The sequence below is a fragment of the Musca domestica genome, unplaced genomic scaffold, assembly GCF_030504385.1.
Source record: "Musca domestica strain aabys unplaced genomic scaffold, Musca_domestica.polishedcontigs.V.1.1 25, whole genome shotgun sequence".
NCBI classification, from domain to species: Eukaryota; Metazoa; Arthropoda; class Insecta; order Diptera; family Muscidae; genus Musca; species Musca domestica.
Window position 1 is genome coordinate 8,722,745 of NW_026712277.1, and position 26,071 is coordinate 8,748,815.

Consider the following 26,071-nt stretch of genomic DNA (forward strand, 5'->3'; position numbering starts at 1 on the left):
CTCTTTTGTGACTAAAAGACCTTCTGAAGCTCTTCTCTTCTGTGACTAAAAGACCTTCTGAAGCTCTTCTGTGACTAAAAGACCTTCTGAAGCTCTTCTGTGGCCAGAAGACCTTCTGAAGCTCTTCTATGGATAGTAGACCTTCTATGGCTAGAAGACCTTCTGAAGCTCTTTTAAGGCTAGAAGACCTGCTAAAGTTCTTCTGTGGCTAGAAGATCATTTGAAGCTCTTCTATGACTAGAAGACCTTCTGAAGCCCTTCTATGGCTAGAAGACCTTCTGAAGCTCTTCTATAGTTAGAAGACCTTTTAAAGCTCTTCTTTGGCTAGAAGACCTTTTTCTGTGGCTAGAAGAACTTCTGAAGCTTTTCTATGTCTACAAGACCTTCTGAAGCTCTTCTATAGGTAGAAGACCTTCTGAAGTTCTTTTATGGCTAAAGGACCTTCTGAAGCTCTTCTATGCTCACTTGCAAATGCTTTATTTTTCCATGTTTTGTATTTTTTATGTGGATCCCTATCTCTGCCCTCCATGCGTGTTATAAAAAATCTCTTACGCTCCTGACCATATTTGCCCAACACCCGAATTAATTGTAAACATTTTCTCAAGTATCTGTAACATAATAGCCATGGGTCATTTGGACAAGCACTTGGGTATTGATTAGGGAAAATCAATTTAGAATTTTGTTTACATTCCTTTCCGCTCATTTTAATGAGATACAATTTTGAAAATGGAACTTTAAGAAATTTGCCATTAAAAAAACAACATTTAAATGTGGGGGGAGGGGGAGGTTGGAAATGCAGACACTTGATACTGACCACCAGTGAGCCACCAAACCAAACAAATGACTGTGTCGAGTTGAAAACAAACTAATAATAAAGACCACCTAGGGGGCAGGTGGTCCATGGAGTTTTCGACTGGAATCTTGCAGCACCTTATTATTAATAACAATTGAGAACTTTAATTATTCAAATGAAACCATTGCAAACTTCAATTGAGCGGCGAGCAGCATAAAATCGAAAACGTTTTGTTAATAGAAATTTTCATAAAACAAAAGGTTTGGTGTTTCTTTTTTGTTTTTCTTTTATGGAATTCGATTAGCTGGAGATTTGTTTACAAAGAAAATAAAAAACAAAAAACTAAACCGGTTTTGTTGTCATAATTTGCAATAAATTTCAATAAACTCTGGGTAGTTTTTTTTTGTTTGTTATTCGCTTTGTACTTGAAAGTTGTTTAATTTAAAAAATATTGAAAAAAAAAACTGAAAACACTATTGTTTGCTTATCATCACGCTGTGGCAGCTGTTAAGGCATGGGTGGAGTGGAGGTGGCAGTAGCACCACCGGCAGTGTTGTTGGTCAACACCCCACCCAACCAAGGCAGGCAGCCAGCCAGCCAGCCAAGCATTGATGATGATTTACAATTATTAACATAGTTTATTAGCCAGTGTGCGGAGTCGGACGTTAACAGGGATTTCAATACTTCATTCAAAAAAAAAAAATTTACCAAGAATTATGAATATTTCACGCTCTCAGCAAATTAATTATGCAAAACAACGTCCGACTAACAAGCCAAAGGTGCCAGTGGCAGCAGCACGTGTGTTTACGCTACAAATTTCCATAATCGTGACGCTTTTATTGCTAATCACCCAAAGCAAAGAGGCCCAGACGCGTCGTCTACAACCATGCGAATTTGCAGGTCAATTGTATATCTTGGACGTACCCAAAGAAGAGCTGCCTCTTTGGCTATGCATTGTCCAGTACGAGAGTCGTTTCAACACCCATGTCATTGGGTCACGCAACACGGATGGCTCTCTCGACTATGGGATATTTCAGATAAGCGATAAATACTGGTGTAAACCGCCCAAGGAGCCGCAGTTTCATTACCACAATGAATGCAATGTCGATTGCATGGATCTGATGCAGGATGATATAACAGCAGCGGTGAAGTGTGCCAAAATGATCCGGAAACAGCAGGGTTGGTCCGCCTGGTCGGTGTATGGAGAATTTTGCAATAGCACCAATACCGTGTATCAGGATATTGAAATTGAGGAATGTTTTGGCTAAGGAACTGGGAGATTTTGGAAATGTATTTGTAGCATGTGTATTAGAGTGCAAGGAAAATGTGAATTAAATAAAAGCTAAATTCAAATAAAGAAGTGAGAGAAAAAGTGAAGTGAAAAGAGTAATTTTTAAACAAGAGATAAGAGTTTTAATATAGAGAAGGCGCTCTGAAGCTCTAATGTAGCTAACATCGTATCTGGAAAGAAAAGCTATTTTACAAATAGCACTTCGAGAGATCTGCTCTATACAGAAAAGCTTCCAATATTCGTATAAAACAACAAGATATTCCGAAGCGATTCTATGGGCCTCTAGAAATAGATGACATCCAAAACAGGACTCATCCTTCCTTACAGTTACAGAAAAAAAGCTTTAAAAGCTCTTTTATAAATGGAAGACCTCCTAAAGTATATATAGACGACTTTCAATAGCTTTTGTATACATAGAAGGCCTTCTGAAGCTCTTTTATGACTAAAAGACCTTCAGAAAATCTTTTATGACTAGAAGACCTTCTGAAGCACTTTTATGACTAGAAGACCTTCTGATGATCTTCTATGTCTAGAAGACCTTCTAAGCCTCTTCCATGTCTAGAAGACCTCCTAGGCCTCTTATAGGGCTAGAGGACCCTATGGAGCTCTTCTATGTCTAGAAGACCTTCTAAACCTCTTCTATTCAGACATTACCTTCTAAAGCTCTTCTATACAGAGAAGACCTTCAGAAGCTATTCTATTCAGACATTACCTTCTAAAGCTCTTCTATACAGAGAAGACCTTCAGACGCTCGTCTATACATAGAAGACCTCCTAAAGCTCTTCTATACATAGAAGACCTTCAAAAGCTCTTCTATGCGTAGAAGACCTTTCAAAGCTCTTCTATGGATAGAAGACTTTCCAAAGCTCTTCTATGGATAGAAGAACTTCCAAAGCACTTCTATAGATAGAAGACCTTCTTAAGCTCTTCTATGGCTAGAAGACATTCTAAAGCACTTCTATGGCTAGAAGACATTCTGAAGCTCTGCTATGTCTGAAAGACCTTCTGAATCTCTCCTAGGGATTGAAGACCTTCTCTTCTATAAACAGAAGACCTTCCAAAGCTCTTCTATGGATAGAAGACCTTCCAAAACTCTTCTATGGATAGAAGACCTTCCAAAGCTCTTCTATGGATAGAAGACCTTCTGAAGCTCTTCTATAGATAGAAGATCTTCTGAAGCTATTCTATGGATAGAAGACCTTCTAAAGTTTTTCTATGGATAGAACACCTTCTAAAACTCTCCTATTCATAGAATATCTTCTGAAGCTCTTCTAAACATTCAAGACCTTCTAAAGCTCTTTAAAACACAGGAGACCTTCTGAAGCTCTTTTTAACATAGAAGACCCTGTGAAGCTCTTCTATACATAAAAGACCTTCTGAAGTTCTCCTAAATATAGAAGACCTTCTGAAGCTGTTTTAAAAATATAAGACCTCCCAATACTCTTCTATATACAGAAGATCTCCTAAAGCTCTTCTATATATGGAAGACCTCCTAAAGCTCTTCTATGGATAGAATTACTTCAAAAGCTGTTCTATACATAGAAAACTTTCTGAAGCTCTTCAAACATAGAAGACTTTTTGAAGCTCTGTACAACATAGGCGACGTTCTGAAGCTCTTTTAAACATGGAAGACCTTCTGAAGCACTTCTGAGTATAAAATACCTTCTATTCTTTGCATAGAAGATCTTCAAAAGGCCTTCTATGGATAAAAGAACTCCTGAAGATCGTCAGTAAAATCGTCAGACCTTCCGATGCCCTTCTCTACATGCAATACCCTACGAAGCTCCGTATACTATATACCAACGTATACCATCTGAAGCTTTTCTTTACATAGAAAAAATTCTGAAACTCTTCATAGATGCCACCTTTGAATCCCAATTCTTCCCTCTATCCCTATCTAACGCATTCATTCTACTGCTGGATTTTCTTATGTTTTTCTTCTGTGATCTGTCTTATTTAGATGAAATCATCAGCATCTTCTTTTTCCTTTATAAATAAACATCAGGTCATAACATTAACAAAACAAAAAAAAGTGTCGATTAACGTCTCTTATCAGTGACAGAATAGGAGTGTAGCGTCGCAGCATTGGCATCACTCGACACTCACTCATCGATGCAATTCAAAATAAATTCCAAATTGTTCCAATTAAAGAAGGAGGAGAAGAAGACAAACAGTAATTCAACTTCCCCGTGTCCCGTTGTGAAGTGACTGACCACCATCGAAACAATCGATGGATGAAGTGATGACAAGTGATTGATTTAAAAAGTCCAGTAATTGAGATAATTAAAATGAATTATTAAAAACAAATTGGAAATGGGTTAAATTCATTTTGAATAAAAGGAAAAAGGAAAAAAGAGATAGATTTAAATTTAAATAAAAAATTTAAATATTCTAAATCCATTAAAGGTTTTCTATTTTTTGAAATCTAATTCTAACCACGTGTGTTGTTATAATCATTTGTGTTGTTTATATAATTATAATCGACTGATATGGAGTAAATAAAAGTAATTTATTACATGTTTTGTTCCGTCCTATTTTTTTCTGAAATTATTTATCCAGAATAGGGTATCCCGACAATGGAAAAACTTTAGATGTCCCTTTTCTTTATAAAACTTTAAAAGACTAATTTCTAAGACGAATAAACATTTTTAAACGACTATTTAATGAATTTCCTCAAAGAGAGCATTCCAAAGAGAGAGCATGTGAAAGAGAAAATAACAGTTCTTGATGTTGTTGAGTTTTATTTCTATGCAAATATTGCACGAATATTAGACCCGTTTTCTTTTCTGTTGAATTAAACATAATTCATATGTTTTTTTGATTACATTTTTTCCAAATGAAAATTGGAAAATATTTTTCTCGTGAGTGAGTGTGTGTGTGTGTGATTCCCGTGCAACAATGTAAACATTCCAATTTCAATAATTTTTTTATTTTCAAAAGGGAACATTTGTTGGTCAAGCATTGCAACATTTTTTTGTGTGCCCATTTATAATGAGTGAAATATATTTCCTCGATATAATAGCCAGTGGAAACATTCATAAAGAAATTGGAAACATTCATAAAGAATGTCTTTCAAGAAATTAAAAAAAATAAAAACCAACAACAAATATTTTTTCACAATGAATTTACATAAAATAATCACAGAATTTATTTATTGTTCATTTGTGTGTAAGCACTTCTCTTCCCAGTCCTGGGGCATAAAACTGTCGTAATTTATCATTTGTTCTGCAGACAACTTGTTACTCAAAAGACACCTTCCCCGGTTTGTTTTTTGCAAAGCAAAATAAAAAGGCAAGGAATTTCCACCAGATCTTCTTCTTCTTTTTATTCACACATCTTTATATTTTTTCCCCGTTTTTCATTTTTCAAAAACATTCCTCTATCGAGGGCAAAAGTTTTGCATTCTTACAGCGGCCATTGTACACCGACCAGGCCCGCCATCCCTGTAGCTTTTTCACTTTCTGGGCACATTTGATAGATTCTCTCACATCATCGCCGCTGACCAAATGCTGACAATTAATTTGACACAAATTTGCTGAACTTCTTGATGGCTTCGCCGACGACTGACACCAGTAGCGATCGCTGAACTGAAACAGGCCATAGTCATTGGACCAATTGCCATTCAGGCGGCCAATGGCGGTGGTGTTGTAGCGACTTTCGAACTGGGCAATGCAACACCAGGTGGCAAGTTCGGATTTTGCAACGCCCAAACGGGACATTTCCCTGGCCAAATCACAGCAATTCAAGATGCGACCCTCAGAGAGAGGGGAAAAGACTGTTGTCACTATACAGCAAACAATGTAGGCGATTTTCAAATTCATAATTTCCTCAGCTGCTGTTTTTCTATTCTTGTTACGACAAATTAAATATTCTGACTGAATTCAATAAAATGCCTAAATATTCTTTTGAGATCTGTCAGTCTGGCCTGCCAGCCATAGAAAATTTAAAGTTGAGTGCTGAGAAAACTAGTTTTCTTGTCGCTAGGCTTCGGATTGAGACAACACCCTAAAAACAGCGTTTAAACAAATCATTAGAACAACTTTATTTATGAAGCCATTAACTGAGCTATTTTATGACACAGATTTTTTAAATACAGTGCAGACTTAAGAATTTGAATGGGAATAGGATTTTTGGTAATTTAAAATGAAAAAGTTTGAAATCGAGGGTCTCCACTGTGCGGCAAGCAAAGCAAGCAATCTATAGAATTGTCGTAAAAGAGTTGGAGGTTTTAAACTTATTAAAATCTGGTATGGGCTAAGGAAGATTTTCTGCGGCGAAACTTATCAAGCTTTAATATCTACAGAAGAGCTTTGGAAAAAGTTATGTTATAGACTATTGAATTTATGGAAAAAGGAATACTCTCTCGGGCTCAGCGGATTTCGTCTATGTCGTTTCAGGGATATGAGTGAAAATACTAAAGTCACTTAAAACTAAATTGTTGGAAATATTACAAATTGTGAGACATCTATGAACTGAAAATGATGGATTGGAAGAGAAAACCCGCCTCCTACAAAATGACATCGGGAAATATTCAAATAACTCTCGAATGGACTCTCGAAGAGAGTATCCGATTTGATCCAAACTTGGTATATCGTAATATTATTGTCAAACTTAAATCGAGTTCGAAGATGAGTAATATTGGTCCACTCTCTCTGGCACCTCCCCCACAAAATGCCAATATTTTCAAAGAAAATAATTTACTGCACTGAAAGAGAAGGGATAATCTGATTTTGCTACAACTTTGCAAATCTTAATATTTGCATCAGTCCTAAGTCAGGTGCGAAAATGGACAATATCGGTCAACTCGAACAAGTACCTCCCCCACAAAGGGTCAACATTTGGAAAAATTATAATTTTTATAAAATGTGATGCGAGTGTCCGATTGTCTTCAAATTACACACATCACAATATTTTTATTAACCCAATGTCTGGTGTGAAGTTGGGATACATCGATCCACCGCTTCTGGTATCTCCCCCACAAAGGGTCACAATTTTGAATATTTATGAAGCTCATAAAATACGAAATTAACATCCGATTCCGTTCAGACTTGGTACATCTCAATATTTTCATCAACACAAGATGTGTTATAAATATGGTAGAGATCGGACCATTTCTTCTGGTACTTCCCTCACAAAGGGTCAAAGTTTTGAACAACAAACACGATCATAGAGTCTTAAAAAAAGCATCCGGTTCTCTTCAAATTACACACTTCACAATATTTTTATTAACCTAAGGTCTGGTGTGAAGATGGGATATATCGGTCCACTCCTTCTGATACCTCCCCGACAAAGTGTCAAAATTTTTAATATCCATGAAGTTTATAAAACGCGAAGTTAACATCCGATTCCATTCAGACTTGATACATCCCAATATTTTCATCAACACAAGATCTGTTATAAATATGGTTGAGATCAGAACATTCCTTCTGGTACCTCCCACACAAAGGATCACAATTTTGAATAACCAAAACGATTATAAAATCCGAAATAAGCATCCGGTTCTCTTAAAATTATACACATTACAATATTTGTTTTAATCCAAAGTTTGGTGTGAAGATGGAATATATCGGTCCACTTTTTCTGGTACCTCCCCCACAAAGGGTCACAATTTTGAATATTTAAGAAGCTCATTAAACACGAAATTAACATCATTTTCCAAAAATTTGCACATATCTCATACAAAGTTAGGAAGTAGTCGATATAGTCCAAATCTGGTACGTTATAATATTTATAACAGTCTAAGGTCAGATACGAATTGGTCAATATTGGCCAACAGTTTCGGAAACTCCCATAAAGGGTCGAGAATTTGAATAATCATAACTCAAGGCTGGGGGTATACATCTGTCGGCAAAACCGGCTGATACTATTTAACTTGTTTTAGATAAAGTGGTTTATTTTATTGTTTAAAAATTATTAAATAATTAAAAATGCAACGCCGGGGAAAGTTATTTCAAAAATCTCTTAATCATTTCTCTTTCACTATTTTGCCCATATATGTCGTGTAGATCCACGGATTCTATTTTTCTGTCATATAAACAATTTTCAACAATTATTTCTATAAAAAGGTTTTTAAACTAATTTTAATTACTTTTTTTATTTTTAAATTATTAAATAAGTTGAAATTCGATGAAAGACCGTTGTTTTAAAATTCTCTTTCGTTATTTAGCTCATCTGTGTTGCAAATAACTCTTTAAGCAGCATCTAATGTTATTTCTCTTACACTGCATGTGTGGATCACATGCTCTTCAATGTTGCCTTATCTCTTCTATTTTTCTCACAATAGACATTTCCTGTGTTTCTCTTAATCATTAAATGCCGCATGAAAAGATGAATAATTTACAATATTTGTCTTTCTTTAAAAAAAAGGTTAGTAATGTTAGATAAAAAAATACAATTCTTATCAAAAAAATAATAAAAACAAAAGTGATTCTTACCAAAATGCACTGAACGAAAAGCGTTTATTGGGCGTTGAATCATTGCTGTGATTTGACATGGAATTACTGCGAAATATTCCCGACATGTTTAAGGCATTAATAATTAAAATTAGTTTACTTAGAAAAATTATATAAAATATAATTTTTATTGTTTTTTTGGGGGCGGGCGGGGTGTTTCTTTTTCAGTTTAACTTGATCAGACTTTGGTGTTTAGTGATTTTTGTTCTTTGGTTGTTTTTGGTTTTGGTTCTAAATTTATTGTGCTCAAGTGCAAGAAAAGCAACAGAACTTTTTTTTTTTGATATGCTTCGTTAATTAGCGCTGCTGTAGATCTTCTTCTCTCCTGTTTCTTTTTTTAGGATTTTTCCTTTTAGTGTGTTGATTTTTTTTTTTTTTTTTTTGCTGCTGCTAAGGTCTTCTCTTTTTACGTTTTTTCAAATTTTCAGTTTGAATTTGATTTTTCAATTTAATTAAATTAAGTTGGTGTGGAGCAGGCATATGATGCAGCCTTAGCCGCATGAGTCACACGTTCAGCAGCACCAGCAAAAAGTCGTTGCTGTTGTTTATTGTTGTGTCACCAAAAGGCTTTGGTAGCCGTTGCACCTCGTCGCCGGTTTTTTTTTTCAAGGGACATTTATTGCAGCAGTTGCGTTGCTGATGACACTGCCTGTGGTGTTGATGTACATTTGTGTTTCATCTAGAATTAGGAGTTTTGTAGAAGAACCGAAGAAAAAAAAAACGAAAAAAAGAAAATAAATAAGCAATTGCGAGACATCAAAGACCATTGCCCCAAAATACACAAACGAACATTTGCGAGTGATTATTTTTCCTTTTTTTCGTTGAAGTTTAGCTATTTTGTGTCAACATCAATTATTTGTTGGCTTCAGAGTTGACAATTTCAATTCACACGGCATCATTTGTGACTAAGCGTTTTTAGCGACCAATAAAAAAAGGTAAACCTTTGCCCGATTCAAATTTTAGTACTGGGAAAAAGAGGCATAATTTTCAATATTTTTGTAGAAACTATTTAAGAATTTTCTGGAAACAAGATCTTAAATGCTCATATGAGCTTATAACAACCTACAACAAGCAGGAGTTCTTCCGCAGAACTGCTTTAACTGGAAGACCCTCTATGGCCCTCTTCCGATACTTCCGATTCCGATTACTTCTCTAAAATTCTTTGTACATTTTACATTGAAAATTCCAAGTTTTGATCCCACTATCCCAAAATGTTGTCGAAATGACCCTCTGGGTACGTCGCTGCTGCTATAGGTATTTTTTTTATTGGAAGACCTCCTACCACCTCCCTATAGATAAAATACAGTCCATAGAGAACGCTAAAAATATCATTTACTATTGCGTAGATGAGTAAAAATTATATCTATTCTAGAGTAGCTGACAAAAGAATCCATCTACTCCAGGGTAGACGACCAAAATTGACATCTACTCAAGATAAAAATTGACATCTACTCTAAAATAGACCAAAAATGACTTCTGCTACCCGGGTTTTTTAATTAAAGTGTCATCTACTAAAGGGTAGATGACCAAAAATGTCATCTACTACCGGGTAGATGACTAAAACTGGCATCTACTACCGGTAAATGACTAAAACTGACATCTAAACCAGGGTATATGACCTAAAATGCCATATAATTTAGGGTAGATGACTAAAACTGAAATCTACTCAAGATCAAAATTGACATCTACTCCAAAGTAGAGGACCAAAAATGACTTCTACCACCAGGTACTTGATTTAAAATGTCATCTACTACCGGGTAGATGATTAAAACTAAGATATACTAAAGGGTAGATGACCAAAAATGTCATGTACTACAGGGTAGATGACTAAAACTTACATCTACACTAGGGTAAATGACCTAAAATGACATCTACTCCAGGTAAGATGACTGAAAATGAAATCTACTCCAGGTTAGATAACTGAAAATGTCATATTTGCTTCAGTAGATGAAAAAACATTTCATCTTCTGTAGATTAGATGTCATTAACCGACATCTACTCTTAAGTAAATGACAAAAAATTACATCTACCCCATGGTAGATGAACAAAACTTACATCTACTCCAAAGTAGATGACCAAATATGACATCTACTAATGGTAGATGACGAAAAATAACATCTACTTCGGGGTAGATGACTAAAACTTACATCTACACCAGGGCGGATGACCTAAAATGACATCTACTCCAGGTTAGATGACTGAAATTGACATCTACTCCTGCTTAAATGACTGAAAATGTCAAATTTTCTTCAGTAAATGAACAAAAATTTCATCTACTGTAGATTAGATGTCACAAACCGACATCTACTCATTAGTAGTAAGTAATCTACCCTACAATAGGTGATCAAAACTGCCATTTAACTCATAATAGATGATTAAAATGGCATCTACTCTAGAGTAGACGACAAAAAATTTCCATCTACCCCAAGGTAGATGACCAAAACTTACTTCTACTCTGGGGTAGATGATCAAGAGCGACATCTACTCTAAAGTGGAGGACCAAAAATTACATCTACTACCGGGTATATGATATAAAATGTCGTCTACTACCGGGTAGATGATTAAAACTGACATCTACACCAGGGCAGATGACCTAAAATGTCATCGAATTCAAGGTAGATGACTGAAGATGACATCTACTCCAGGTTAAATGACTTAAAATGACCAATTTTCTTCAGTAGATGAAGAAAAATGTCATCTACTCGGGAGTAGATGTCACAAAACCGACATCTACTCTTTAGTAAATGACAAAGAACATAATCTACTCTGCAATAGATGATCAAAACTGCCATTAAAATCATAATATATGACAAAAAATTCCATATACCCCAGGGTAGATGACCAAAACTGACATCTATACCCAGGTAGATGGCATCTAATTCAGGATAGATGACTGAAAATGACATCTACTGCAGGTTAGATGACTTAAAATGTCAAATTTTCTTCAGTAGATGACCAAAATTTTTCATCTACTCTGGAGTAGATGTCACAAAACCGACATCTACTCTTTAGTGGATGACAAAGAACGTAATCTACTCTTCAATAAGTTATCAAAACTGCCATTAAGCCCATAATAGATCAACAAAAATGACATCTACTCTTTAGTAGATGTTGGAAAAATTTATAAAGTCTATAGTTCAGGACCTATTATCATCTACTCCAAACATATCATATATACCCTGAAGTGGATAAGCCAAAATTTAATTTTTTTTTATTTTAGATTGTCATAAAAATGTCATCTACTTGATAATATATGACTCAAAATGGCATATACTTGGCAGCAGGATAATAAAAACGCCATCTACTTCTTAGTAGATGGCCAATAATATCATCTACTCTAAGGTACATTGCTTCAAATGTTATCTACACTATTCAAGATTAGCATCTATGTCATCTACTTGATTGTAGTTTCAAAAAAATTTCATGTTCTCCGCAGTAGAAGTCGTCTACTCCACTGTAGATGTTCAAAAATTCCCTATACTCTAGAGTATATGGCCAGAGATGTTTGTCTTCGTTCCGCTACATGATTCAAAATTACATCTACTCCGCATCTATTCCATAATGAATGGGCAAAAATATCAACTACTTTTGAAAATAAGTCCCGAAATGTCATCTACTCCATTCTTGATTATCACTCTTGCCATCTATTCGAAAGCAATTTAACAAAATTTCCAAATTCTCCGTAGTAGACCATCTACTCTTGAGTATATGATCCATTATTTAGATTATCATTCATTTCAGATTATCATCATCCATGTCATCTTCTCTCTGGTTAACACAGATGTCATCTATTCCATAGTAGGTGGCCGAAAAAAATCATCTACTCTAGGGGATATCACCCTAAATGTCATCTACGCTAGGATAGATGTCACAAAAATACATCTATTTTATTTAAGGTTATCATCAATGACATCTACTCCACAGTAGATGAACAAAAAATGTCATCTACTCTTCAAATTTTCCCAAAAACCTCAGCTACTTCGCACAAAAAATCTACGGTTTGTGGAGCAAATTACACCCCCCCCCCCCCCTCTTCTTGTTTGAATTTCCTTCCCTACATCCTCTTCACACAATTCACAAGCAACAAACTTCTAATTAATAGAACAAAAAACAACAACAAAAATTATTATCATTTTTCACACATTCATCACAGAGCGGAAAAGAAGCAGCAACAACAACACCAACAATGTATTTCATGTCAACGCTTAAAAATTTACAACAAACATATTTTTTCACGGTTCTTTCATTTCGCGAAAGTCACGATTTTTTTCAATTTGCATTAATAAAAGAAAATTGTGCATTGTTGTAATCTGTAAAACCGAAACTAGAACGAACATCGTCTTTCCGAAAAGATGGAGAGGAGGGGAGCTGTGGAAAACTGCATTTGCCAAAATCAAAAAAAGTAGCAGAAAACCAAAAACTGACAAGAAAATTAGATTTTTAGCACTTACTTGATGTAGATGGGCGACATGTAGGGTTCACGTGGATGTGGATGTTGTTGTTGTTGCATGTTTTTCATTTGTTGTTATAAGTTTTTTTTTTTTTCTGGGCATGCACAAGTTATTTTTTCTCCTTTGATTTTGTCTTCTTTTTTGGGACACACTTGTGCATTCATCACTCACTCAATAAAATTTAGACACGGAATTTATTTTTGGAAATTAGCAAAACATGGGACGATCGGCAGGCCGGATGCCCAGCCACAAAAACCACTTGAATTTTTAGAATTTGTAAAAAAATATAAAATCCGTTTTTTCCTTAGGCATGACAAAGCCTCTGGTCAGTGGTCAGTTAATTTGTCATTCAATATCCAGTTAAAAGTAAAAAAAAAAAGGTTGGGGGGACAAGTTGGCAGGACAACCAAAATAGTTTGCCATGGTAACCCCCATTGCCCTGGTAAAAGGAAAACCACCAAAAGGATGGCAAGGAAACACCATGGCCAACTACAAAAATCTAAACAAACAAATGTGGGTTAAATGCAAATTTTGCTGAGCAACAAGTTTTTTTGGAAGAGAAGAAAAAAAAAACGCTCAGACAAAAACCAGAAATTGTGCGAAATTGAATCTGACATTCCTATTCATTGTTGTATTGAATTCAGTTGAGTGAAAAAAATTGGTTTATGCGTAGGTTGCGGTAATTGAATTATGAGAATTATTTCATTTCGGTTTTTTTTTTTTTTTGCTTTTCACAGACTCATAATTATAGGAAGCACGACGTCTTCTTATGTGCCGGGTATGTGGGTAGTTTCAAATTTTTTTCTGAATGAGACAACAGTGGGAAAATTGGGGCGGGGAAATGTATTCAAATTTAGGATTTAAATTAGTATTTAGACGTGAAAAATTAAAACAAAATTAAATATGTTTTATAGTAGATTTTGAAAATTATTTTCAAATCTATAGTAGATGCAGTAGATGAAAAAACATCATATTATCTGAAGAAGAAGACCAGAATGTCATATATTTTTTAATTGATTATCAAGAAATGTGTATCTAACCTGTAGTAGATGAAAACAGTGGCATCTAATCAACAGTAGGTGACCAAAAATGACATCTACTCTACAGTAGATGATTACAATAATCATAAAGTACGCATTAGATGTATTGAAATCTACATCTACTTCATGGTAGACAAACTAAAATCACATCTACTACTTCGTAGATGAGCCAAAACAGCCAGTAGATGTTTTAACTTGACATCTACACAATCGTAGATGACCAAATTTCATCTAAGCTACAGTAGATGATTTATACAATTGTAAAGTGTACTGTAGATGTCCAAAAATTCACATCTACTTCATAGTAGACGACCTAAAATTGCGTCTACTACTCCGTAGATGACCAAAAATAGCATACTCTCTAAAGTATATGTGTAAACTTGACATCTACTCTATCGTAGATGAACAAAATTTAATCTATGCTACAGTAGATGGACCAAAATGTCACCTACGCTTCAGTAGATGATTAATGCAATCATGGAGTGTAAAGTAGATGTCTAAAAATGCACATCTACTTAATGGTAGACGGCTTAAAATTGCATCTACTGGTCCGTAGATGACCAAAAATAGCATACCCTCTAGAGTAGATGTGTTAACTTGACATCTAAACTATAGTAGATGATTAAAATAATTCTATATTGTGTTGTAGACGTCGAAAAATTACATCTACTTTGCGGTAGATGGTCTAAAATCACATCTACACCTTGGTAGATGAAGATATACGTTTTTCTCCACAGAAGAGGTTACCTTCATGACAGTAGATGATTAAAATAATTCTATATTGTGTAGTAGATGTCGCAAAAATTACATCTATTTTGAGATAAATGGTCTAAAACCACATCTACACCTTGGTAGATGGCCAAATACGTCACCTTCACCACAGTAGATGATTAAAATAATTCTATATTGTGTAGTTGATGTAGAAAAAATTACATCTACTTTATGGTAGATGGTCTAAAATCACATCTACACCTTTCCAGGTGAAGATCTACACGTCTACTCTGCAGTAGATGACCAAAAATTTCAACTTCGCCACCATAGATGACTAAAATAATTTTATATTGTGTTGTAGATGTCGGAAAAATTACATCTACACCTTGGTAGAGGAAGATCTACTCTTCTACTTTACAGTAGATGACCAAAAAAATCAACTTCATCACAGTAGATGATTAAAATAATTCTATATTGTGTTGTAGATGTTGAAAAATTACATCTACTTTGTGGTAGATAGTCTAAAATCACATCTACTCTAGAGTAAATGTCTAAAAAAATGTATCTACTATATGGTAAATGACTTAAAATCTCCCATATATTTTTTGTAGATGCTTAAAAATGTCATCTACTATATCGTAGATGACAAAATGGCCAATAACTTATAGTAGATGGAAAATACCTTTCAATAGATAACCCACAAATATCACATGCTCTATAGTAGACGACTGAAAGTTGCATATATTCCATACCAAGTGACCAAAAATCTTGTGAAACCATTAACAGATTTTCAAAAATGACATCTACTATGCAGTAGATGCAAAAAAAATCACCAATCTATGAAAGATATCCAATAGATAAACATCTACTCTGAGGCAAATGACATTATTGTTCATCTATTTTATAGTAGATGACAGAAAATGCCAACCACTTTTTAGTAGATGGACATTTTTATGAAAGATAGCCAAAAGTTACATCTACTCTATGGTAGATATCCAAAACTGACATCTACTCCGAGGAAAATTACATTATTGTTCATCTATTTTTAGTAGATAACAAAAAATGCCAACCCATCTTTAGTAGATGCATATTTTTCATCTATTCTGTAATTTTTTCATATATAATGTAATCTTATATACATCTGCCGGAGAGTAGTTACCCAAAATTTTCACATTTTCTGACACGGGTAATCAAAACCGACATCTGCCCAAAAAAGCCATTGATTTGTCCGAAAGTTGGTGAAATTGTCATCTAAACTTTCATAGATGGCCATAGAATCCAAAAATTCCGTGGCCAGATTTTGTCTCACTGTTCTCAATATCAGCTGCCTGAATGCGTTTTAACAGAACGCAATACATATTTCTCCAATATTTGTTGCATGCATTCATTGCATTCTATTTGGACTATGGTATCTGTGTATCTGGAGTACAAGAAGCAACCAGACATAGCATCTCAATCAACAGCCATTCACACCCGCAGCAAAACAAAAAAAAATCGAACAAAAAAGGAACGTTGCACTCAATTGTTTAAACAAGAGAATAACACATTTATAATAATGTGGTTGTTTGTATGTGTGGTATTTCGCCATAACAAGTGGACTGGGTTGATAGAGTCAGCCTGGAAGACACAGCCAGCCAGCCAGCCTGACTGCCTGCCGGTCACACAGCCACCCAGCCAAGACCATATTTATATATAAAAAAAAAATATATAAAAAATAACAAAAAAAATGGAAACACTTGTTGGATATATCTGTCAGTATTATAAAAAATAAAAAAAATAACAAATACTATTCATAAATTTACAGTATCTGCCTCTGGTAAGTATTCAAAATGACTTGGAATTACGATACTGTAATGGGAAATTATGAGGGAAATTCAATTTAAAGTGGTTTTAAATTTTCTTGGATTTCTTGGAATTTTGCGTGAGAGGGATTATGGCGGAAATTGTTTATGGACATACAGGATGAGATGAAAAAATGCAACCAACTTCAGACTGCTGTCATTTTAAAGCCACTCGTGCGACAGCTGTTAAAATTATTCCAGTGATAGCTCATTAGATTGTTTACAAGCCTACAAAAGCATTTTAGTGAAAATTTTCCCGGAAAAAAGTTATTCGGCCAAAGGTGACCAATTCGAACAAATCTAAACTTATTCTAAAATTATATGCTATTTCCGACATTTTTTGCTTTCATTCAATAAAATTTCAAAAAAATGTAATAATTATGGCGTTTGAAATTGTAGCACTTCTTTTATCTCACCCTGTATATCTGCAACATCGACGTAGTCATTGAGAGGTTGGATCCTTGTTCTATGAAAATATGAAATAGAAACATGCTTTCTTTAAGAAATATGTTCATCGGACAATTCTAGCCTTTATAGAAAATTCTGATATCCATTTATTAAAAAAAAAATACACAATTCAGTCCAAATTTTTCGAATTTGCGATTTTTATTTAAAAAAAGTTCATATTTTATCAGTTTTTCCTTTTGATAATAACTTTATTATTTAGAGTAGAGAGATTTTAATTTTTAAAGAGAATCCTTACTCACAGAACAAATGATCCCTCTCTTTCTCTTGACATGCAAAGTTTATTTCCCACCACATTCGGCAATAAACATGTAGGTATCTATCAATCGAATTGTTTTCTCGATGTATTCAACCAAAAAAAAAAGAAAATAATAAATAAACCATCATTTCACACCCAAGAGAATGGGGGTAAATGATGTCAATAATATTTATCTAACCTCAATATGGAATCATTTCAAAAAGTAGGCGCCCTGATAATTGCAAGCGTGTAATGCTATTGGCATCCTAGGGGGCTTTTCCGGACACTCAACCACAAAGTGATAACATTATTTCAAATCTCACCTGGCAAGGCGAGCGGCCAGGTGCTTCGATTATTTGTTTCAGAAAAAAAGAAAGAATAGAATGAAAACTAAAGACGGGAAAAATCATTGTAAACATTATTCTCACCTATGCCATAAAAATACTTCAGTTGGGTGTTAAGGGGCAATTCGATGGGAGAAATGATTAGTTAACACATTTTCCCTCCGAAACCAAAAAAAAACTGCATGGAAAGTAGACCAAACGCCCCAAAAAAATATGATAATGTCTAAAAAAATGCATAAAACTCTCAACAGTTGTTCATGCACATACACATACATACATGCATGTGTATATGTGAAAGTAGGCAAGACGACGTTATCAAACGGCACATTATCACTCAATATTTGTATGTAATGCATTAATCCCTAACCCACATACATAAATCGGGTATTTATGAATAAAACTACCGATATTGAAAACAAACAAATGTGTAAGAAGGAACACAAAAGAAGAAAGCAATTCGTTTATCTACCAACAACAAATTCAAAATGTGTCATTACATTGCATTTATATTTTGGAGGGGCCATCTTAAGGAATGATTAACATGAAAGAGCTAATGTCAGTAAAACAACGTATACTCCCGTTAAATCGCTCTGTCTCTCTCTCTCTCTCTCTCTCTCTTTTGTTTTTTTTTTGGCGTACATCAACCCATTTATGTTCAATACATACAAAAAGAAATGTAAACAAAGATAACTGCAACTAGTGGTCAGTTAACTCACGGAAGTCATTTCATAACATATCCAAAGAGAGTTACTCTTTAAGAGTAACAAAAGAAACAAAGACAAAGAATTGAAGTAAAATAATGTTCTGATCTCTACCATTTTTATAACAGATTTTCTGTTTATATAAAATTTGAGATGTACCAAGTCTAAATGGAATCGGATGTTAATTTTGTTTTTTATGGGCTTCAAGGATATTCGAAATATTGACCCTTTGTGGGGGAGGTACCAGAAGGAGTGGACCAAAATATCCCATCTTTACAGCAGATGTTGTTTTAGTAGAAATAATGGAATGTGTTAAATATGAAGAGAATCGGATCCTTATTTCGTATTTTATAATCTTTTTGGTTATTCGAAATGTTGACCCTTTGTGGGGTAGGTACCAGAAGGAATAGTCCGATCTCTACCATTTTTATAACACATCTTGTGTTGATTGAAATATTGCGATGTGCCAATGGAATCGGATGTTAATTTCGCGTTTTATGAGCTTCATGGATGTTTAAAATTTTGACCCTTTGTGGGGGAGGTACCCGAAGGAGTGGACCGAAATATTCCATTTTCACACCAGACCTTGGGTTAATAAAAATATTGTAATGTGTGTAATTTGAAGACTATCGGACACTTACATCACGTTTCATAAGAGTTATAATTATTCAATATTTTGACCCTTTGTGGGGGAGGTACCAGAAGAAGTGAACCTGTATTGTTCGTTTTCGCACCCGCTGTAGCACTGATGCAAATATTAGGATTTGCAAAGTTGGAGCAAAATCGGATTATCCCTTCTCTTTCTGTGCGGTAAATTATTTTCTTTGAAAATTTTGACATTTTGTGGGGGAGGTACCAGAAGCAGTGAACCGATATTGCCCATCTACGAACCCGATCTAAGTTTGATAATAATATTACGATGTACCAAGTTTGGATCAAATCGGATACTGAAAATCGGATTCGTGAGTTATCGTGCGTACCAGCCAAACAGACGGATGGACGGATACCGCAAGATCGACTCCAAATGTCCTCAAACGGATCTTTTCCAAAGAGACCTAGGGTCTAAAACTGTTATTTCTATGAGTCAAATTTTGGCCGTATCAAATGATATATACCCTCTGTAGCCATATGGCTGAGAGTATGCAAATAGAATTTCAGAGCAGCATTACCAATGCAATTAACGGCAAAAGAAAATGTGGACTGAAAGATGGGTCCCATTAAGATCACCAATCACTAGACATTGATAACTATGTTGCTATATTCCAACTTTATGCGTTTATGTCTTTTCATCTTGAATCTGCGACAGATCCAACATTTTATGAAAAGCCCTCTATACATTTTCTCACTTCCTTTGATTGTAATAAATTAAGAATCTTCGTAAAACGCCTTTATATCCCCACAACTCATGCCACTATCTCTTTCTTTTTCATTGAACCTCGTGTCCAATAATTCACAACAAAGGAAACGAAATGTAAATAATACTCATTTGCGAAGTTTCATCCGTTATCTCTCTTCTCCTATGGCAAGCATTTAAATGTAAACAGAGATTTTTGTCCAGAACAATGAGAAATAACAAATCAATTAATCCCTGTCCAATTAGAACTCTCTTTTGAGCGGCATCATCCGTTATTAAAAAAATATATGAAAAAAATAATACAAATGAAGCGTTCTCCTTCTATCGATAACACATTGCACGCACACATACACACACATAGCGGCTTTCTTTCTCAAACTTCAATGTGTCATTGGCATTGATTGCAACGAAAAATTTCAAAGAATTTAAGAATGAATAACATGGAATGAAAGAGGTTAACTCATTTCCCCTCTCTCAATGGTAAGAGTTCTCTTGTGAAGACATATTGATAGTACTCGTATAATGAATGTGCATGAAAAGAAATCGAAAGCCAGGAAATGACATTTTTTTTTCAAAATAAATGACCAATATTTATGTTCAACAGCTGATAACACAAAGTTTTGTAAATAACAAATGGAGTAAGCAGCCCCTCTGGAACAACAACAATAATGACAAAATAACAGTGTAGATAAGCCCCCCAATCGAGCTATGTTATGAAATAGTGCATATCTACAAGTTTTGTTAAATTATTTAAAAACTTTAGAATTAAAATAATATATTAAGACTATATGATCTTTAAGATTGTCTAATTTAGCTTTATCACCGAAAAAAGCTAAGTTATTCAAAATTTTTCACCCAACACTCCGTTAAGATTTCCTAAATTTTTCATGGGAAAATTCAATAATAATAATTTACGTAATATATATTTTTTTTGCAAAATACAATAAAATTATATCACGTTGTCACCGAACTAGCCTCCGTTAACCAATCAACCGGCTAACTGAAATTGTCGGCACCACAAATGGATACAAAAAAAATTCCGTCGCAAAAAAAAGCAACAAAATTCAATACTGAAACTGAAATGTCAATGCACACATAACCTAGAGAGGCTTTTTATTTCAAAATGCACAAATGCGAACATTTTTAATTAATCAGTTTTCGATTGAATAAAAAAAATATAAACAACAACAACACCGATACGGGTGTGGGGTAATATTACCTTAAATGGCATTTAATTAACACACTGAGTAGATGTTTGTTGTTATTTGTAGAAAAAAAGAGCGCCTATTACATGATTTATCGCATCGCGACATGGGAACGTTTTATAGGATTTGCTACACTTTTTTCGTTGTTTTGTTAGTTTGCAATTAATATAATTACAAACAAATATAGGTATGTATATCTAAAAGGCAATTATGCCGATTGTTATAAAACTTGAGATGAAACCGGGTTATCTGGGTTGGTGTTTCAGAATCATTGTCATTCTAATGAAAAACAAGTTGTCAACTAATCAAAATCATTACTCAATCTGGTGGCCTTCTTTCGAACTTAAAAAGGACTGTCAATTACCGTAGAAACCCTTAGGTAATGACTTATATATAAGATCGACTATATAGAACGTATTTTATGTTTATAAGACCTGTATACGTTCTACAGACAGGTTATTATTGGAAAAATAACTTTTTATTGGACTAAATAATGTTGCATTATTAGTATTAGCACTAGCAATACCATTCATGGAAACAAGGGATACATAGGTCGACTTTTGACTCATCGTTTTTTTGTGGAGGAAAAGTTAAAAAAATCAATAAAAACTTTTCCACTTTTCGATTTTTTTTATTGAAAACTGATTTTTTTATTTTATTTTATATTGTTTGAATACGATGCCTCTAAATCGATCGTATAATCTGTTGCCTACACTACTCATTCAAAAACACTAAGGCTGGAAATACATAAAGCGCATATTTGGCTGGCTTAAGTCATCGGCTGGCTCCTTCGTAGATGAATAAAGGAGTTTTAGGTTGACCTAGTTCGATTTTGGCCCTAGGCTCCTTTGTTCATTTCCGAAGAAGCCAGCCGATGACTTAAGCCAGCCAAATAAGCGCTTTATGTATTCCCAGCTTAACAACGAACATTTTTTCTATTTTGCTCACAACTACACTTTGAAACTAGGGATAGTTAGGTCGATTTTCGTCTAATTGAGCTTTGGCATCGAAAGGTTTAACAATCAAAGACGAATTTTCGTAAACGGATCGAATTCCGTAGCCCAAGATCCCACAAAGTGTGTTGGAAAAACATGTAAATGAGAGAAATGTAACACTCGCCTAAAGAGAACAGCTTTGCCCAGAAAGTACGGCAACAGAACACTAGTAAAGTCAGAAGCCATGCTACAACTATTTTTTACTCGGCCAAATTCATCATCAGCATTTCAATTTATTTGTGTCCTGTCCTATCCAGGTCATCTGTCTGTGGAAATGACTCAAACTATTAGAATACCCAGATTTATTAGCTTCTTTAAATTATACTTTTTCTTAACTATAAGCAGGAAAACAAGTAAAAAAGCTATATTTTCGGCCGGGCCGAACTTTGAATACCCTCCACCAAATTGGCAATTTTCAAAAAAAAAAAATAAATAAAATCCGTTAAAATCTTAAAAATACCGAATGTAACCGTTATATTAGGGTCTATACGATGACATGGACCTGCATAGGGAAATTCTGTCATAAGCCATTACAATATTCAAATGCGAAACTTGAAAAAAATTCGGGGAATAATGTAGCTAAAATCATCAAAATACCAAAAATAGGGGGTACCATTATATGGGGGCTATACAATGACGTGGACCTACACAGACAATTTTCTGTCTCAGGCTGTAGCATCCATTACGAACTTCAAATACCAAATTTGAAGCAATTCCAGTGAATAATGTCGCTTAAATCACCAAAATACCTGCAGACATAATATATATTTGAGTAAAATTTTATCAACCTACTTTATTACGTTCGGAAGTTAGAATGATTTCCTCAGACGGATTGGCATCACTAAATCGACATAGAATTTTATGCTGATCAAGAATATATATACTTTGTGAGGTCTAAAATGTATATTTCGAGGAATGACAAACTTAATATACCCTCCTTATGCTGGAGGGTATAAAAAGAAGCCAACATGCTGTACACATCTCACTCCCCCATGTGGCCAGATTTTTCGCAATTAATTTGCCAAAAAAACGACATCTGCCATTGAAAATTGTTTTTTTTTTTTTGTTTTTGCTTTTCATCTCCAATTGAAAATGATGATTCATAACCACTAAATATCACAGCATTCATTCACAGCATCCCTTCTCCATGTATGTGAGATTAACAACAGAGCATCGTAGTAAAAGAGCGAAAGAGAGAGAGGGCGAAATATGAAAACAAAACATGGAGAGTGTTGGAAATATTACAGAGATTAACCAAGATGTGCCTTAGAAAACAAAACGCAAAACAATAACAATGCAAGGGATGTTCTTAAATGAAAGCGTATGTCAATCGATGTGTCCGTGTGAGTGTGTTTGTGTCAATGAACCATCTACAACGGGAAATATGGAATCGTATAGGGGGGTAACATTAACAATTTCTAATTGTTATCCTGCTGTTGATGAACTATAATCCGTTTCATGATAGTTGGTGGTTGGGTAGAGAAAAAAAAACAGAACTGGGGATGATTTTCAACTCGCATATGCCGTTTTATTTCTATTGTTTTGTTTTTGTGTATTTTGGTGGGCAATGGAAGTAGCAAATTATGTAAAAATATAACCGTTTGTGTGCCTACTTACCACATGGGATTCCAAATTGAGCGTCCGCTGCTGTTGTACATCTGTAAAATAGATCCTTATCTTGATGTTGTTCGATGGCGCACTGTTGCTATTCCATAGAACGATGAAGACGACGGCGACGAATAAAATCGAGTTCAATTAAAATAAATTAACACAATAACAACGACTACAACAACAAGTGATGTGATGAATTCAAAACGAAATTATGTTATAATTTCTTGTTGTTGTTTTTTATATATACAACGCAATCGATGGGCAGACTCATACGTATGTATGTTTGAAAATAATATTGTGGCTTTTCCTATATACGTTACAGCCAGACGTAGCCACACGTAGTTATAGTTGTGGTTGTTGAATATATATGTATAACAAAAGCAATGTTTACTTGTTATTTAAATTATTATACACTCGTCGTTCACTTATATATTTTTGAATAGACTCGGAAAATTGGCTCCAAAAGCAACACTGATAATTTATTTATTGAGTATTGAGAACATATATTTTGTTTTTCTTTAAAATAATATTTTTTGCAGCATCCGCAAAAACAAAAAGAGCCTTCAGAAAAGTACACATTGAGGTCCCCGCACAGATGCTGTCACATACACATTTTAGCACTCAGTTCTGGTTGGCTATCCGAGCAAAATATGATTTTTCAAATATTCTTTATTTTCTTTTTTTCTTTATTTATACACTTTCACAATTTGTTATTGCACTTAATACATTTTCTTTTAAATAGTTTAAACTATTATTGTCATTGTTTTTATTTTTGTTTTTTTCTTTGGTATTCACAGGGAGATGCTTTGCATCTTTCTCCACTCTTCCTTTTTTGAAGTTTTTTTCTTGTATCTCTGGGATTGTTTAACTGCTGACAGCAGCAGCAGACGAGACAAGCTAAAAAATCATCAAGCAAATCAAAACAAATCCGTTGTATTTTTATTTTATTCGACAACGAAGACGACGGTGGCAAGACAAAGCAAAGCAACTAAAAGATGTAGATTGTATTTCCTGTGTTGTATGTAATTAAACCGAAGAAAGCAAGAACAGAACTAAAAGTGAATCTATCGAACATTGGCTCGTGTAGTCTCATCCACAACTCGGCATTCAATTTGAAATTTTCGCTCAACAACGAAGCGCCGACAATGAGCACCCAAAAACACACACACGAAGAGCAGCAGATGTTTTTGTTTTCAACCCAGCGGGAGAATATTTTTCCAATTTGCTGTGACAAAACAGGCAGGCAGGCATGGTATTCAAAAGCGCGCTCACTCACTAGTGGTGGCATTTATTTGTTTAGTTTGCCGTAATAGAATGGGGTGAGTTTTCTTTTACCACCCATCGACTCTCACTGTAGCAATTCGCTCTCTCTCTCTCTTACTCCGTGACACATATGAAAGTTGTACTCACTCTCTTGCTGCCACACAACACACCATTGATAAGGTCAATAGGTAGCATATTTTCATACATGATTAGCAAGCATTAATTGCAACAAAATGAGTTGTTTTTAAGTGAAATATTAACGGATAAAAGGAAATTTTGTTTAAATAAAATGCTAAGGCATTTAAATAAAAGTTTGAATTAAATTTAAATAATAAAAATGGAAATAAGAGGGGAGGTAATAACAAAAAAGACAGTATTTAATTAAAATTTGAAAAAAAACTATTCAAAAATGGGAAATAGCCGGATAACATAGAAAATATTTTTCGCATAAGATCTTGTGGATAACATTTTTCTATAGGAAATATAAAACGAATAATATTCTTCTACTAAAAATATTCTACGGATAACATTTGTATACCTCCACTATGGAGGGAGTATGGAGGGTATATTAAGTTTGTCCTTTCGTTTGTAACACATCGAAATATAGATTTTAGACCCCACAAAGTATATTTATTCTTGATCAGCATAAAATTTTATGTCGATTTAGAGATTTCCGTCCATCTGTCCATATGTGGAAATCACTCTAGCTTCCGAACGAAATGAAGTAGGTTGATAAAATTTTACTCAAATGTGTATTATGCCGGCAGGACTTTTGGTTTTAAAGATGGTCCATGTAGGTCCACGTTTTGTTATAGCCCCTATATACTATTTTCGATATTTTGGTGATTTAACCGACATTATCCACCGGAAAAGTTTCAAATTTGGTATTTTAAATTCTTAATGGATACTACAGCCTATGGCAGAAAATTCTCCGTGCTGGTCAACGCCTTCGTATAGCCCCCACTTAAGGGTACCTCCCGATATTTGGTATTTTCATGATTTTAGCGACATTATTCACCGGAATTGTTTCAAATTTGGTATTTGAAGTTCGCAATGGATACTACAGCCTATGACAGAAAATTGTCGTATAGCCCCCATATAACGGCACCTCCCGATATTCGGTATTTTGATGATTTTAGCGACATTATTCACCGGAATTGTTTCAAGTTGTGTATTTGAAGTTCGTAATGAATACTACAGCCTATGACAGAAAATTGTTCGTGCTGGTCCACGTCTTCGTATAGCCCCCATATAACGGCACTTCCCGACATTTGGTATTTGGATGATTTTAGCTGCATTATTCACCGAATTTTTTT

The 26,071-nt window shown here is 34.5% G+C and overlaps 2 protein-coding genes across 6 annotated transcripts in view; one reads left to right on the forward strand and one right to left on the reverse strand.

Annotated features, from left to right (window-relative positions):
* The window catches only part of LOC101897375 (centrosomin-like), a 52,496-nt gene that overhangs the window by 20,575 nt on the left and 5,850 nt on the right, over positions 1-26,071 (reverse strand). Inside the window, exons 1-2 of one of the 5 annotated variants that reach the window (XM_059123557.1) lie at positions 23,499-24,555; positions 8,519-9,215 (exon numbers count right to left, since the gene is read on the reverse strand). The exons of 2 other annotated variants lie outside the window; for them this stretch is intronic. In XM_059123557.1, coding sequence (XP_058979540.1) covers positions 8,519-8,604 — 86 coding nt within the window. In that variant the 5' untranslated portion in view covers positions 8,605-9,215; positions 23,499-24,555. Of the gene's footprint in view, positions 1-8,518; positions 9,216-12,987; positions 13,263-23,498; positions 24,556-26,071 lie in introns of those variants that run through there. 2 more of the 5 variants (XM_059123559.1, XM_059123558.1) reach the window with 2 other exon arrangements.
* On the forward strand, positions 1,451-2,085 carry LOC101893425 (lysozyme 1B-like). The gene has a single exon (XM_005184849.3). The coding sequence runs from the start codon at positions 1,510-1,512 to the stop codon at positions 2,059-2,061; it is 552 nt and encodes a 183-aa protein (XP_005184906.2). The 5' UTR covers positions 1,451-1,509; the 3' UTR covers positions 2,062-2,085.

Coding starts and splice junctions, on each gene's coding strand:
- LOC101893425 (XM_005184849.3), top strand. CDS start 1,510: ATGAATATTTCACGCTCTCAGCAAATTAATTATGCAAAACAACGTCCG.